This window comes from Heteronotia binoei, chromosome 3 (assembly GCF_032191835.1).
Source record: "Heteronotia binoei isolate CCM8104 ecotype False Entrance Well chromosome 3, APGP_CSIRO_Hbin_v1, whole genome shotgun sequence".
In the NCBI taxonomy this organism is placed as follows: domain Eukaryota; kingdom Metazoa; phylum Chordata; class Lepidosauria; order Squamata; family Gekkonidae; genus Heteronotia; species Heteronotia binoei.
The window spans coordinates 40,372,643-40,385,022 of NC_083225.1; the positions used below are offsets into that span (position 1 = coordinate 40,372,643).

Below are 12,380 nucleotides of genomic sequence, written 5' to 3' on the forward strand. Positions count from 1 at the left end.
TTGTGTCTACGATGTGGAGCATCACTAAGTGGAAGAGATTTTTAGAAGCTTCACATCGAGGCTATACTATAGCATTTAAATGGGCTTTAAAGTCTTTTTTTTTCTAAATAGTCAGAAAGAAAAAAGGTAAATCCTGCAGATAGGAAAGAGGAGTATCCAAAATAGCCACTTGTCAAAGGCTGGAAATACCCCCAAAATCTATATTCTTCTGTAGTAGTAGTTCTTTATTCACGGTCATCCGACCAGCTTAATACAAACAAAAACAAAATCATAAAAACAAACCCATCACCTCTTACACAAAATTCCTGACTCCTACTATTACACATATTGTTAAAACTCATAACCAAGATTTACATTCTCAATTTTCCTCCTTTCCAACTGAGCAGCATAACAGAAACGGGCAATCTTAGATGAAACGACCGAAAGAGCGTATATTCTTCTGTTTATTAGTTATACCCCACTTTTCTCTGAAGCAAGGACCTCAAGTAGATTACAACATTCTCTCCTCCTCCATTTTATCCTCACAACCCTGCAAGGTAGATTAGGCTGAGAGTGTGTGACTGGCCCAACTTCACCCAGCACGCTTCCGTGACTAGGGGGATCTGTCAGATCCTTATCTGATATTCTAGTCACTATGCCACACTGGCTCTTGTGGTATGCTTTAGTTGAAACTACGACGATGTTCTAACTTGTAGCTGAAAATATCTGTAAAATGATTAAATATTTGAATTTTATCTTTCTCTGGTTATAAAAGCTCTTATAAATCTTCTTGAACTTTTCTTCCCAAGTTTCAGGCAACTTGTTTACAGATACATTTCCCCCCCCTGTCAGAGTACCATATTATGTTTTGTGTGTTACAAGAAGGGCTTGAATACATACATCTTTAATGTTTCTATGTGTGTGATAGGGAAGCATGCAAATTCCCTATCAAGCATGCAAATAACTTGTGGTTTTTGAGGCACTAAATTCATGTCCCAAGGTGCCCTTGGTTTTTTAAGCTGTAAATCATGCTGAAAGTGGTGTAGTTTTTGCATGGGGTGTGTGGGTGAATGTGTGTCCATGTGTGTTTGTGGGTGGGTGTGGTTAAACACACCTTTCATCCCATGAACTATGTAAGGAGGCTAAACAAAGATAGCTGAAAAACAATACAAGTTCACAGCAATTAAAAACAAGTAAAACACCAGCCATTCACAGAAAATACACAATGAATCTACTCGAGGCTTTTTTTGGTAGGAAAAAAGCTCAACAGGAACTCATTTGCATATTAGGCCACACACATTCCTGATGCCAAGCCAGCCGGAGCTGTGTTCCTGTGCATTCCTGCTAAAAAAAAAGCCCCGAATCCACTAGACAGTTCTGCGATACACTGTTGCCTAGATTTTAAATGGGTACTTTTTAAAAAAATATTTGGACAGGGCAATTCTCACAGTGGAGGTCACCGCTGGAAAGGTTCAAGCAGTGACAGATATAACTGCAGGAGTGGACAGACAAATGCCCTGAACAGAGCCTGCCACGCAGGATCATATTGGAATGGATGGTCCTTCTAGTCACTCTGCCTGTGAAGGCCAGCATAACCATAACCAGCATCTTGAACTCAAAAACAAAAAGGCAAGCTGTGTAATGGTCATAGAATAGGTGTAGTATGTGTATAGCAGTTTGCTCCAAGTAAGAATTTGAGCAGCTACAGTTTGCTCTGCTGAAGTTCCATGTAGAATATGTTACAATAGTGTCAAGGTCAATTTAGTGTCAACTTAGTTAAATAAATATGTTTGGATGTCATCACCCTACACCATTCTCTAAGCACTGCAAAAAAGTTGTGTGATCAGTTGTAGTATAAAAGGCAGCTGAGAGATCCAGCAGAATTAATACTGTGGCATTTCCCCTGTGAGTCTGCAAACTGAGATCGTCCGTCAAGAGCAACCAAGTTCATCTGTCTTTCATATTTTAACATGAAGTCAGATTAAAAAGAGTCATGGGCAGATTAGTCATTCAGGAAACTTTGGAACATCTTTACTACTACCTTCTTAATTCATTCCCCTAAGAAAGAAAAGTTTGGAACTGGGTTGTAATCGGCCACTGTTTTTTGTCTAAGCAGGCTTCTTTTAATAAAGGATAAGGTGACTCCCTTCTTCAACAAGTACTCTCATTAAAGAAGAAACATTAATAAAGGTTTCTTTGTCTTGCAAGATTTTATCTGCTAGGACAGACAGGCATTCCAGCTATATGTGATAGCCTTCACAGCATTGAGGATCTTACCAACATCATTCAGGGATACCAAACAATCCTTAGATACTTCAGATACCCCTTCTACCTTGTCTGGTCCCAAACTGGTATCTACAAAGATCCCAATAAGCAGCTGTGTTGGTCTGAAGTAGTAGAAAGAAAACTTTCTTTCTACTTTCTGCTACTTGGGTCAGTCACACATTCTCAGTCTAACCCACCACAAGGGTTGTTGTGAGTATGAAATGGAGAAGGGGAGAATGAAGTAGTAGAAAGAAAGAAAATTGACTGGTATCTACAAAATTTTACTTGCAATGAAACACTCAAAAATATCACAGCTAATGGCAGATCCCCTTGTTGTTCTGGGATTGTAGTCTTGGAGTCCTCAAATGCTGAATTCCCTTAAATAATTGAGCTGAATACAATCCAGCTGATTTAATGGTAGCAGAAAATGTCACCATCATCTCATAAGCTTTCCAATATGCTCTATAGTTTGTTCTAGCAAAGTTTATTTCCCAACAATGCTTCAGATGTCTTTCAGCCCTTTTAAGTTTTTCTGGTTCTGTAGTAATTCATGAAACTAAATTCTTACACAAGAATCAAAGAGGATACTGGCAAGCAATTCTGTTTATTGCTCCAAAGAGCCTAGTATTCCAGGCCCCTTCCAAGACACTAATGTTCTGGAATCAATTGGTCTCCAAAGGTGAACCATTTTAAGGGAAGAGGAGAAGATACTGGAACACGCAATTCTTGTCTTCTGCTGCTTGATTATTTTCACATTTATTCAGTATTAAGCTTCATGTGTGCAAAGTGCTTACTAAAAAATAATTTAGTCATTTATGTACTTCATTTATGCCAGGAGTGGCCAAACTATGGTTCTGGAGCCACATGTGGCTCTTTCACACATATTGTGTGGTTCTTGAAGTCCCACCACCCCATTGGCCAGCTTGGAGAAGGCATTTCTCTCTTTAAATCACTTCTCCAAGGCAAGCCAGCTGGCAGCTTGGAGAATGCATTTAAAGTTCTTTTCTTTTTACCTCTACCTCCCCTTTCCCCATCTATTTTCCTTCCTTCCTTCCTTCCTTCCTTCCTTCCTTCCTTCCTTCCTTCCTTCCTTCCTTCCTTCCTTCCTTCCTGCTTTCAAACATCTGACGTTTATATTCTATATGGCTCTTACATTAAGCAAGTTTGGCCACCCCTGATTTATGCTCTACTTTTCTCCCGAATGAGGACCAAGAATGACGTACAACATTCTCCCCTTCTCCATTTTATACTCACAACAACCCTTGTGGTAGGTTGGACTGAGAATGTGTGACTGACCCAAGGCCACCCATGACCTTCCAGGCAAAGTGGGGATTTGAACCCCAATACTAGTCCAATACTATAGCTGTGATACCACACTGACTCCCAAATGGTGGAAAGTGTATGTAGGATTGCAGTTTATTCAGCTTAGTTTCCCCACACAGTGAGTTCTGGGAGGCAAGGTGGCATGGTGCTATAGTCTGATCTTGTCAGATCTCACAAGCTAAGCTGGGTCAGTACTTGGAAGGGGGACCACCAAGGAAGACTCTGCAGAAGAAGGCAATGGCAAACCACCTCTGCTTCTCTCTTGTCTTGAAGCCCCTTGTTGGAGTTGCCATAAGTCAGCTGCAACTTGATGGCACTTTACACACAGACAGTAATGTTCTATGCAATTTGGAAAGCTAAATTTATTTTATTTTCTTTCCAATATGCTAGCAGTCATCCCCCTCTTTAAAAACTCCCCGCTCCACCATAACATCTTCCCTTTTGTTCTTTTCTCTGGTTTCCAGTGAAGCAGTTGTTCCTCAACAGAGGAAAAGGCATTTTTTATCCAGTTTCTCACCAATGTGCTGATGGGGACAAGTACCCCCCACTAGAAATATGCGCAGTTAAACTTAAAATATCAGCACTTCAAATATCTGCACTGGAACAAAACATTTCTACTCCCTGGAGAGAAAGTGTGTGGGCGTGAGTGGTACAAGGTGTGGTAGTGTGTTATTTGCCATTTTGAGCCCTCTTTCTCATCAACTATTTACCTCATGGTTGTGCATAAACTTGGTTCTGAGTCCATTTGGTAAGATGGAGCCGAGCCCCTGTGCCAGGGATCTTTTCTTCCCTCCACACACCCACACCCATATTACTTCCAGGCTTCTAGCTTTTCTCATCTTCAGTTTGATGCATGGGAACTGGTATCATAAAAGTGTTCTGCACTTCCTCTGAAACCCTCTGTTCCTTTGATTATTTCATATAGTGATAGTACCAAGAAAGTTTTTGGGTGATCTTGACACAAATTGTATCCTATTCTCCTCTGTCACGGAAGTCCTTACCTGTAATCATGCTTGTTTAATTTAATTTAATTTAATTTTTAGATTTATATCCTGCCTTTACCTGCAAATTTGAAAACTGTGATTCTTTTTAGCCACCCCTGTCCCCCTTAGGGGGGCTTATATATACTTAAAATCCATTGTTTTGAAACAATTATCCTTCAACTATTTTCAGCTGACTATGGTTATTCATTGATGAACATAAGAGAAGCACTGTTGGATCAGCCCAATAACCCAATCCAGTCCAGTGCTCTGTGTCACACAGTGGCCAAAAAAAGCCCAGGTGCCATCAGGAGGTCCACCAGTGAGGCCAAACTCCAGAAGCTCTTCCACTGTTGCCCTCCAAGCATCAAGAATACAGAGCATCACTACCCCAGATAGTGCGTGTAGGGGAAATATTCTATACATGGGCAAAGACACCTTTTTTCTACTTTAACAATTCCATGGCTGAGTGCTCGCACAGGGAAGTTCTTGGGCTAATAAGCCTTAGTTTACCTTTAACTTCCAGATTAATTTTAGTTATACCATTTGCCTATAAATTTTATGTAAACTGTTGTTTAAGTTGAATGTGGCCCCATGGTATAGTCTGATAACAGCAACCTCGCTGAAAGTTAAACCGGGTCTAGTCATTGCCTCGATGGAAGGCTATGTATTCTGCCATGAATTCCATGAAAGAAAGGTGGGATACAAGTATCACAATGAACAGCAAACCTTTCCCTCATCCTGCTTGCTAGAGAAACTTGAAAACAGGACATTTTCCGCATAATCAAAGCTATGCAAATAAAGATTTACCTCATACTAAAGCCCAATCCTCCAGAACCAAGGAGCCACATCAAATATTGGACTGTAGGAATCAGCCTTCATTGGGAGGGGTAGAGATTTCCAGTGGTAGCTTAGAGTGTTTACCTACCTCACCAATTTAAAATGTTGTTTACTATAGCACATCCTATCTTGTTCTGGGGTGAGTCTGTAGAAGTTCTTACTGGGCTATTAAAAACACTTATTCTTGCAAATTTTAGGGTCTTATTTTTGCATAGTGGAGATTGAGTTTGCCTTCCGCCATAATGGTCATTTGCCTTTGTTGTTGTTTTTTTTTAAAAAAACAGGGTGGAATGATTAACTGGAACCGTCTTTTTCCTCCTTTACGTCGTCAACGCGATGCAAACTATCATGATAATCAACAGACTGAACATGAGGGGCTGCCTCCAGCTGAAGTGTCTGAAGAACAGGTGAACTTTCACATATTCTGGGGTTATCTTGGCTAAAGAAAGCCAAGATTTTGTGGTTTCTGATGCAATAACTGATTCTCTTAGTGCACATCTACAGCTTCCAGTGTTCCCTGCTTGGGTCAGTAGTACATAACCAGGAACTTGGAAAGTTTGCCTTTTCTTCTTGGATATCATGGTACTGAATACTGGAAACCAGCAATACGATTTGTGCAAGCCATTACTGGTCTTACGGTGTTCCCTCTACTTCAAGGAATGGACACTCACAAAGGATAGAATGCACAGCGGAATTTTAACATCATACTTCAGACTGACATAACTTTACATTTTCCAGCCTTCTGCTATGCCAGACTTCACTGAGTCAGCTCTCCAGAAGCTAGCTGACTAAATCTTAGCAGAGTCATATGGGCCAGATGGCTAGCTAGATACACTCACATTAAAGCCTTCAGGGGACAAGGATAGTGCAGCTGAGGTGGTGCAGCTGAAACCCCTTATGCATTGTGAATTAGGACTCAGTAAAGCAGACCATGCAGTCCCATACATAAACGTTCTGTGAATGATGGTACTCTTCTTAAAATTCTCCAGCAGCCTTGCTGATGTGAAAGATATGACACAGAATTTTGAAATCCATATCTGCTATCATCATATATGGTAGGCTATGCAAATAAAAACTCATATTGAGAATGGGACTTCAGATTTGTCCATACTGGCTTGATTTCCCCCAAAACCTCTTCAGGTATAATGTAATCATAATAAAGGTGAACAAAGCAAGCTTTTAGGCTGTCTGAAACTCCAGTTTCAGAGGCAGATAGCCAAAGGGAAAGAGAGGACACCATGATCTCAATGGGCCCATTACATGGCTTATAATCTACACAGGAGAGTCAATCATGCGCCTTGCAAAATAGTAAATTTTGCACAAATAACTGTCTGTGGAGTGTCATGTGATATTTCTTGAATCTTGTAGTAATCCTCCTTGTGGATGAGGAATCACTATGTTAGGTGTCTAGCTAGGACATAGACTGAGACACAAACCTGGAAGACCTTGGCACCCTTCCTACAACACACTTTCAGCTAAATGACAGCAGGGTAATTCTTGCAAAAGTCATCTCAAGAGGAAAAGAATGGTGTGAATTAGGCATTATTATAATACCTGTAATCATGGTTGTTTGAAAATCGATGTGAATACTCTGCACCAGGGGTAGCCAAACTGTGGCTCAGGAGCCACATGTGGCTCATGTGTGGCTCTCTTAGTGTTAGCCCTGTTGGCCAGCTTGGAGAAGGTATTTCTCTCTTTAAATCGCTTTTCCAAGCCAAGCCAGACAGGACCTTGGAGAATGCATTTAAAATTGTTTTCTTTCCACCTCTCTCCCTCCCGCATCTTCCTTCCTTCCTTCCTTGCAGCTCTCCAACATCTGACATTTATTCTATGTGGCTCTTACGTTAAGCAGGTTTGGGCACCCCTGCTCTCTTCTAACAGGTTCTTCTAATATTAAACCATGGAGTTTATTAATGTGCTATGATTTCTTACATAGTTATTACAGTGTGTTCGAGAAAGCATATAAAACATAATGGCTGAAATCCAGAATATACATTTTTGAGGGCACAAAGGCTTGTGCCCCCGGGGTATGATATCTACATCACTGCCTTGTTCTCCCCTGTGGCAGCCAGAAATACTGTCAGGAACAGGACTTCAGGTTCACAAGGCATTTTAGGCTGCCATGGGAAAGGGGAGACAGGAAAATAGCAGCGTATGGGAGGAAGTCCTTGTGCCCATGCAAATGTTAAAACTGTATTGGATGATTTTTTTTTCCAGTACATGGTGTGACTTCATAAGCTTTGTTAGGGAGCCTTCAGGCTGTGAGTGCATCCAACAAAAAAGCTGCATAAATAAGACGAACAGACTCAGTTGTGATAATATAGTTTGTCACGTTGATTAAAAGAATGCATTGGACCAGGGATTGAAGTCTTGTGCCTCTTGAACAGTTCTCTAAAACAGGATTCCCCGACATGGTATCCATGGATGCCATGGCACCCACCAAATCTTTTCAAAAAGTGGGAGGGGTCCAATGGGGCTTCTACCCAGCAAGGCTTTTGATTGCCCACTGGAAATCTAATTAGATGTGCAGATTAACGTAATATTGCTTTGGTGGCAGCTGCCGTCACAGTGTTGGTTTTATTCTCTTACAGAGGGCTTTTTTGGAGCAGGAATGCACAGGAATGCAGTTCCGGCTGGCCTGGTGTCAGGGTGTGTGGCCTAACGTGCAAATGAGTTCCTGCTGGCTTTTTTCTTTAAAAAGCCTTATGTGAAACAATGGTGACACCAGGAGGTGTAGCCTGATATGCAAATGAGTTCCTGCTGGGCCTTTTCTACAAAAAAAGCCCTGCTCTTACTCTTTCCTAAAATTATTCCTCTTGTCCTCTGCGTTTGCGCTTCCTCTGCATGTGTTTAGGTGTGTGTAGCTCCACCTCCTCTGATAGCTATTTTGTGGCTGAGCCCAACATCCTATATCCTAAATCCAAAGCTGCCTACAGGCTGAAAATACTTGGGGACTCATGCTCTAAAACTTGTATCACATTGGCTGCTTGTAAGAATAACAGATGAAGACTTTTTATTTGATTTCTTTGTCTTATTTCTTGGACAGGTTGCACGGCTCATGGAAATGGGATTTTCCCGGATAGATGCTTTGGAAGCTTTGAGGGCTTCGAATAATGACCTTAATGTAGCTACCAACTTTCTGCTCCAGCACTAATGAATGCCTGCAGTGATGAACTTGAAGCAATACTTGAAGTGTGCTGCCCCCAAAGGAGAACCACAGCTACTAGCTGGATAAGACTCCTGAAGGTTTAAGTAATGAAGATGAAGCTCTTGTCCTGTGTGAGACAACAGAAGAGCAATGATGGATGGCCCTGAAAATGTGTGCCCCTGAAAGGGGATACTGACTGGCCGGGTTACTCTTGAAAAGTACTGTCACCATGTTATAGCTTCAATATTTATTTTGGAAAGTTGGATGTTGTTTCAAAGCATGAAGTCTGTGACCATTCCTAGTAACTAGGAAATGGGAGAAAACAGGAAATCTTGGTGGGGAGGAGATAGAGGCTCCTTTTGCCAAACGTACAGGATTCTTTCCTCTTGTATTATGATTCGTTTTTTCTAATCATAAATATTTTTGAATACAGCGTTTCTTTCATCTGTTTCGTCACAGCTTTAAGAAATGTTCAGAACTACCTGGTCATGTGATTTCAATAAAGGAAGAGTGGTCTGCTGTATCGTTCTTTGAAGGATTCTGTTCATGTTTATAGGGGAAAAGATTCTACTCCATTACCTATTTTGAAGGAATAATAAGGTAACTTGAATATTAGCAGGATATATTAAGTAGCCATATATGATTTAAATTTGAAGTTGTTTCCAAAGGACCGTGTCTGGAGCTCTCCTTACAAAACGGATCTTTCCAACCTCTTCCTTCCCACGACAGACCATATGCTTCTGAATATACTTGGGCTCTAGGGGGACTCAATATTGGCCCGAGTGACTCCATCTTGTTAGTTGCACTAGTCTCTTGGGAGTGGACATCACGAGCATCCAGGGGAACATTTTCACTCTCATGCTTGTTAGCAGACCCTTATCTGCAAGGCCTGGGTTGTTTCTTCCCTGCATTGGAAGCCAGGTGCAAGATGGCGTGGCTCTTCCTAGTGTTTGAGATAGCTTGATTAGTCATTCTTTGGCCTCGCTGTCAGCATTTAGGGTATAAGATGCCTAGTTCTAGTTGAGGGTTGACTAAGCTCCATTGTGTGTGTGCATGCGTCTTGAGGCCAGCTGATTGGAGCTTACCCCTGAATCTGCTTTGATAACTCTGATGTGTTGTTAAAGCTCTCCTCGCAAGTGAACACAAATCTCTCCTGTCCGTTCTTTGGGAACTTCTGTGAATCTATGGAGCCCGTGACCAGGGTCCACAACAGACACACAAAACAGCTTGGGGTGTAGTGGTGGCAGTCTACAGTGGGAGACAAGAATTAGCAAAAATTTCCTCCACCAGCTGATGTCATGACTTTGGATTCAACCCAGGATAATCCAAACAAAAGAAATTGTGGGAATAGAAGTGTGTGGAAGCAAGATGTGAATTCCCTACATTTTCTTAATGTGTAAGATTTCCAAGGGCAAAGGGATCAGGCAAATCTTCTTCGTGGTCTCTGTGCAGTCCCACACATGGGGTCTTGCCGCAGGCAACGGATCCATTCCTCGGAGCTCCAATAGCTCGTTTATAACGTCTTTTGGCGCGCTTTCCTCCCGCTCTGGGGAGCAGGCAGCGACCGCGCATGCCTGGAGCGGGGGGAGAGCGCCCCTTCCACTCAGTTTCTTTCCTACCGCCGCCCGGACAACACCTCCCTCGCTGCGTTCCTCCTTAGCTCGTCTGTTACTTCATCCGCTTCTTTCCTCCTTCACTGGTATCGTATTTCTATCTCTTATATCTTCTCTTTCGTCCCAAAAAAAAAAAAAAAAAAACCGTTCTGCGCTTTCTTTCCCCTTTTCTCCCTTCCCCCCCCCTCCCTTGTCCGGGGCGCATGGAAGGGAAAGTTACCTTCAAAAAGTGCACGCGCTGTGGGACCAAAATCCCTACTACAGACGGCCACAGCCACTGCCTTTTTTGCTTGGGGGAATCTCACCGAGTCGACTCCTGCCCTCATTGTGCGAATTTCGGAAAGCAGGCCCGAAAAAACCGCGCGGCAAGGCTCCGGAGTTTCCTGATCGAGTTGTCCTTAAGGGCTATGCCCACATCGGGCTCGCCGCCTCCCCAACAACAAGCGGGAGATTCGGCTTCTACGGACGTGTCTCTCGCTAAACAGAAACACAAGTCCGATAAAAAATCTTCGAAGCACGCCGAGACCGGCCATAAGGCTTCGAAGAAATCGCGCCACCTGGAACCCACGGGTCCGGCGCACAAAAAGTCTCGTCATCCCGGATCGGCCGATTCGGGTCCGAGGAAACTCCACGCGCACTTGGCTCCCAAGAAGCCTCAGCCTCCAATTTCGACATCGACCTCCATGGATCCTGTGACTCCAACTCAGCCTGCTCTTCCGCTTGAGTTGACGACTCCGTCGGACGTCATCACCGACATGCCCCAACTGACGCCTCACACATCTACAGCAGTTGAGGTCATACCGGTCCACTCTCGTTCGCCCTCGGTGCACAGCGTGGTCCCGACCGACTTCCTTGAACCCGATCTTACTAGTGAGTCTACCCAGACCTACCTGAAACCCCCGCTTCGAATCGGATCCTTCCGCGATATCGGGATTTCTCCCCTGTATAAGGACCTCCGAGACGTCGGGATTTCTCCCCTGTACAAGGACTCGGCCGTTCAGGCCTCAAACAAGGGGCGCTCTCGCTCACCCTCACGTCGACTACGATCCCGGTCACCGCTCAAGGCTCGCTCCAGATCACCGCGCTGGCGCCGAGACTCCGACTCCTCTGATTATTATCGGGACTATTATGCCCCCAGATACGACCGGCACCACTCTCGCTTTCATCGCCCTTCTCGTTCTCCTTCTCTTGAGGGCTCAGGTTATTCCCCGTACCAATACGAGGACTCTCCTAGACCCCGTGATCGACTCCGTGACTTTTCTCGACGACTCCGCGATTCTCCACGCCGTGATTACTCCCGGGATCGGACCCGAGAGCCACGCCCCCGCGGCTTCGACCATGACCTCTCTTCTCCACCCCGTGACCAAGATCGGACCCGTGAACATGCCTATCCTCGGGATCGGATCCGAGAGCCGGACTACTCTCGCTATTCCCCTCGACTCCGCGAAAGGCTTCGGGAATCTGTTCGTCACTCTGATCTACAGCGACCCCGGGACCACTACCAGACAGAGGACGCTAGACCGCGCACTCCATCAGCCTCGGCCGCGATTGCTCCTCCGGTCTCCACTCCTACAGACCAACCTGCTCAGACGATGAAATCTCAACCTGTTCCTTCGGACCCGATCCGACCCCCGCACTCTCCCTCGGGTGAGGATTCCCACTCCGACCCGGAATCGTCAGCATCCTCAGACTCCGAGGACCGTCCTGACTCGGTAGCCTCGGATTCGGTACCACAGCCCCGACTATCTCCATCTGATGCGTCCAAGGCCTATCTCCACCTAATTACAACCATGGCCGAAGCCCTCAACATTACTCTTCCGTCGGACTCACCTAAGGTCTCTGACCTTGTACACGACCTCGTGCAAACGGACTTTCCACCGGGCTCGCTTCTTCCCATGCTCCCGGTACACCTCGAAGGCCTCCGCGAAACCTGGGACAAACCTGCCTCGGTTCCACCTACCGCGAAACGCTTTGACTCTCTCTACAGAGTTCACGCTCCTGAGGCTAAATTTCTTGCTTCTCATCCGGCGCCCAACTCCATTATCGTGCACTCAGCCACTAAGGCTAAACCATCCAGACATCCGACACCTCCTGACCGTGAAGGCAGGAAATTGGACACCCTGGCAAGAAAAATTTTCGGCCTTGCCTCTACAAATTCTAAACTAAACAATTATTTAGCCTACTTTTCAGCCTATGTCTACAACTTGGCTAACCAATTTACGCCTCTTATTT

General features: G+C 44.3%; 1 protein-coding gene across 1 annotated transcript in view; it reads left to right on the plus strand.

The window, feature by feature from the left end:
* The window catches only part of UBAC2 (UBA domain containing 2), a 115,202-nt gene extending 106,144 nt beyond the window's left edge, over positions 1-9,058 (plus strand). Inside the window, exons 8-9 of the mRNA XM_060233661.1 lie at positions 5,672-5,794; positions 8,434-9,058. Of these exons, the coding sequence (XP_060089644.1) occupies positions 5,672-5,794; positions 8,434-8,541 (231 nt within the window). The 3' untranslated portion in view covers positions 8,542-9,058. The remainder of the gene's footprint in view (positions 1-5,671; positions 5,795-8,433) is intronic.
* Positions 9,059-12,380: the final 3,322 nt, after the last annotated feature.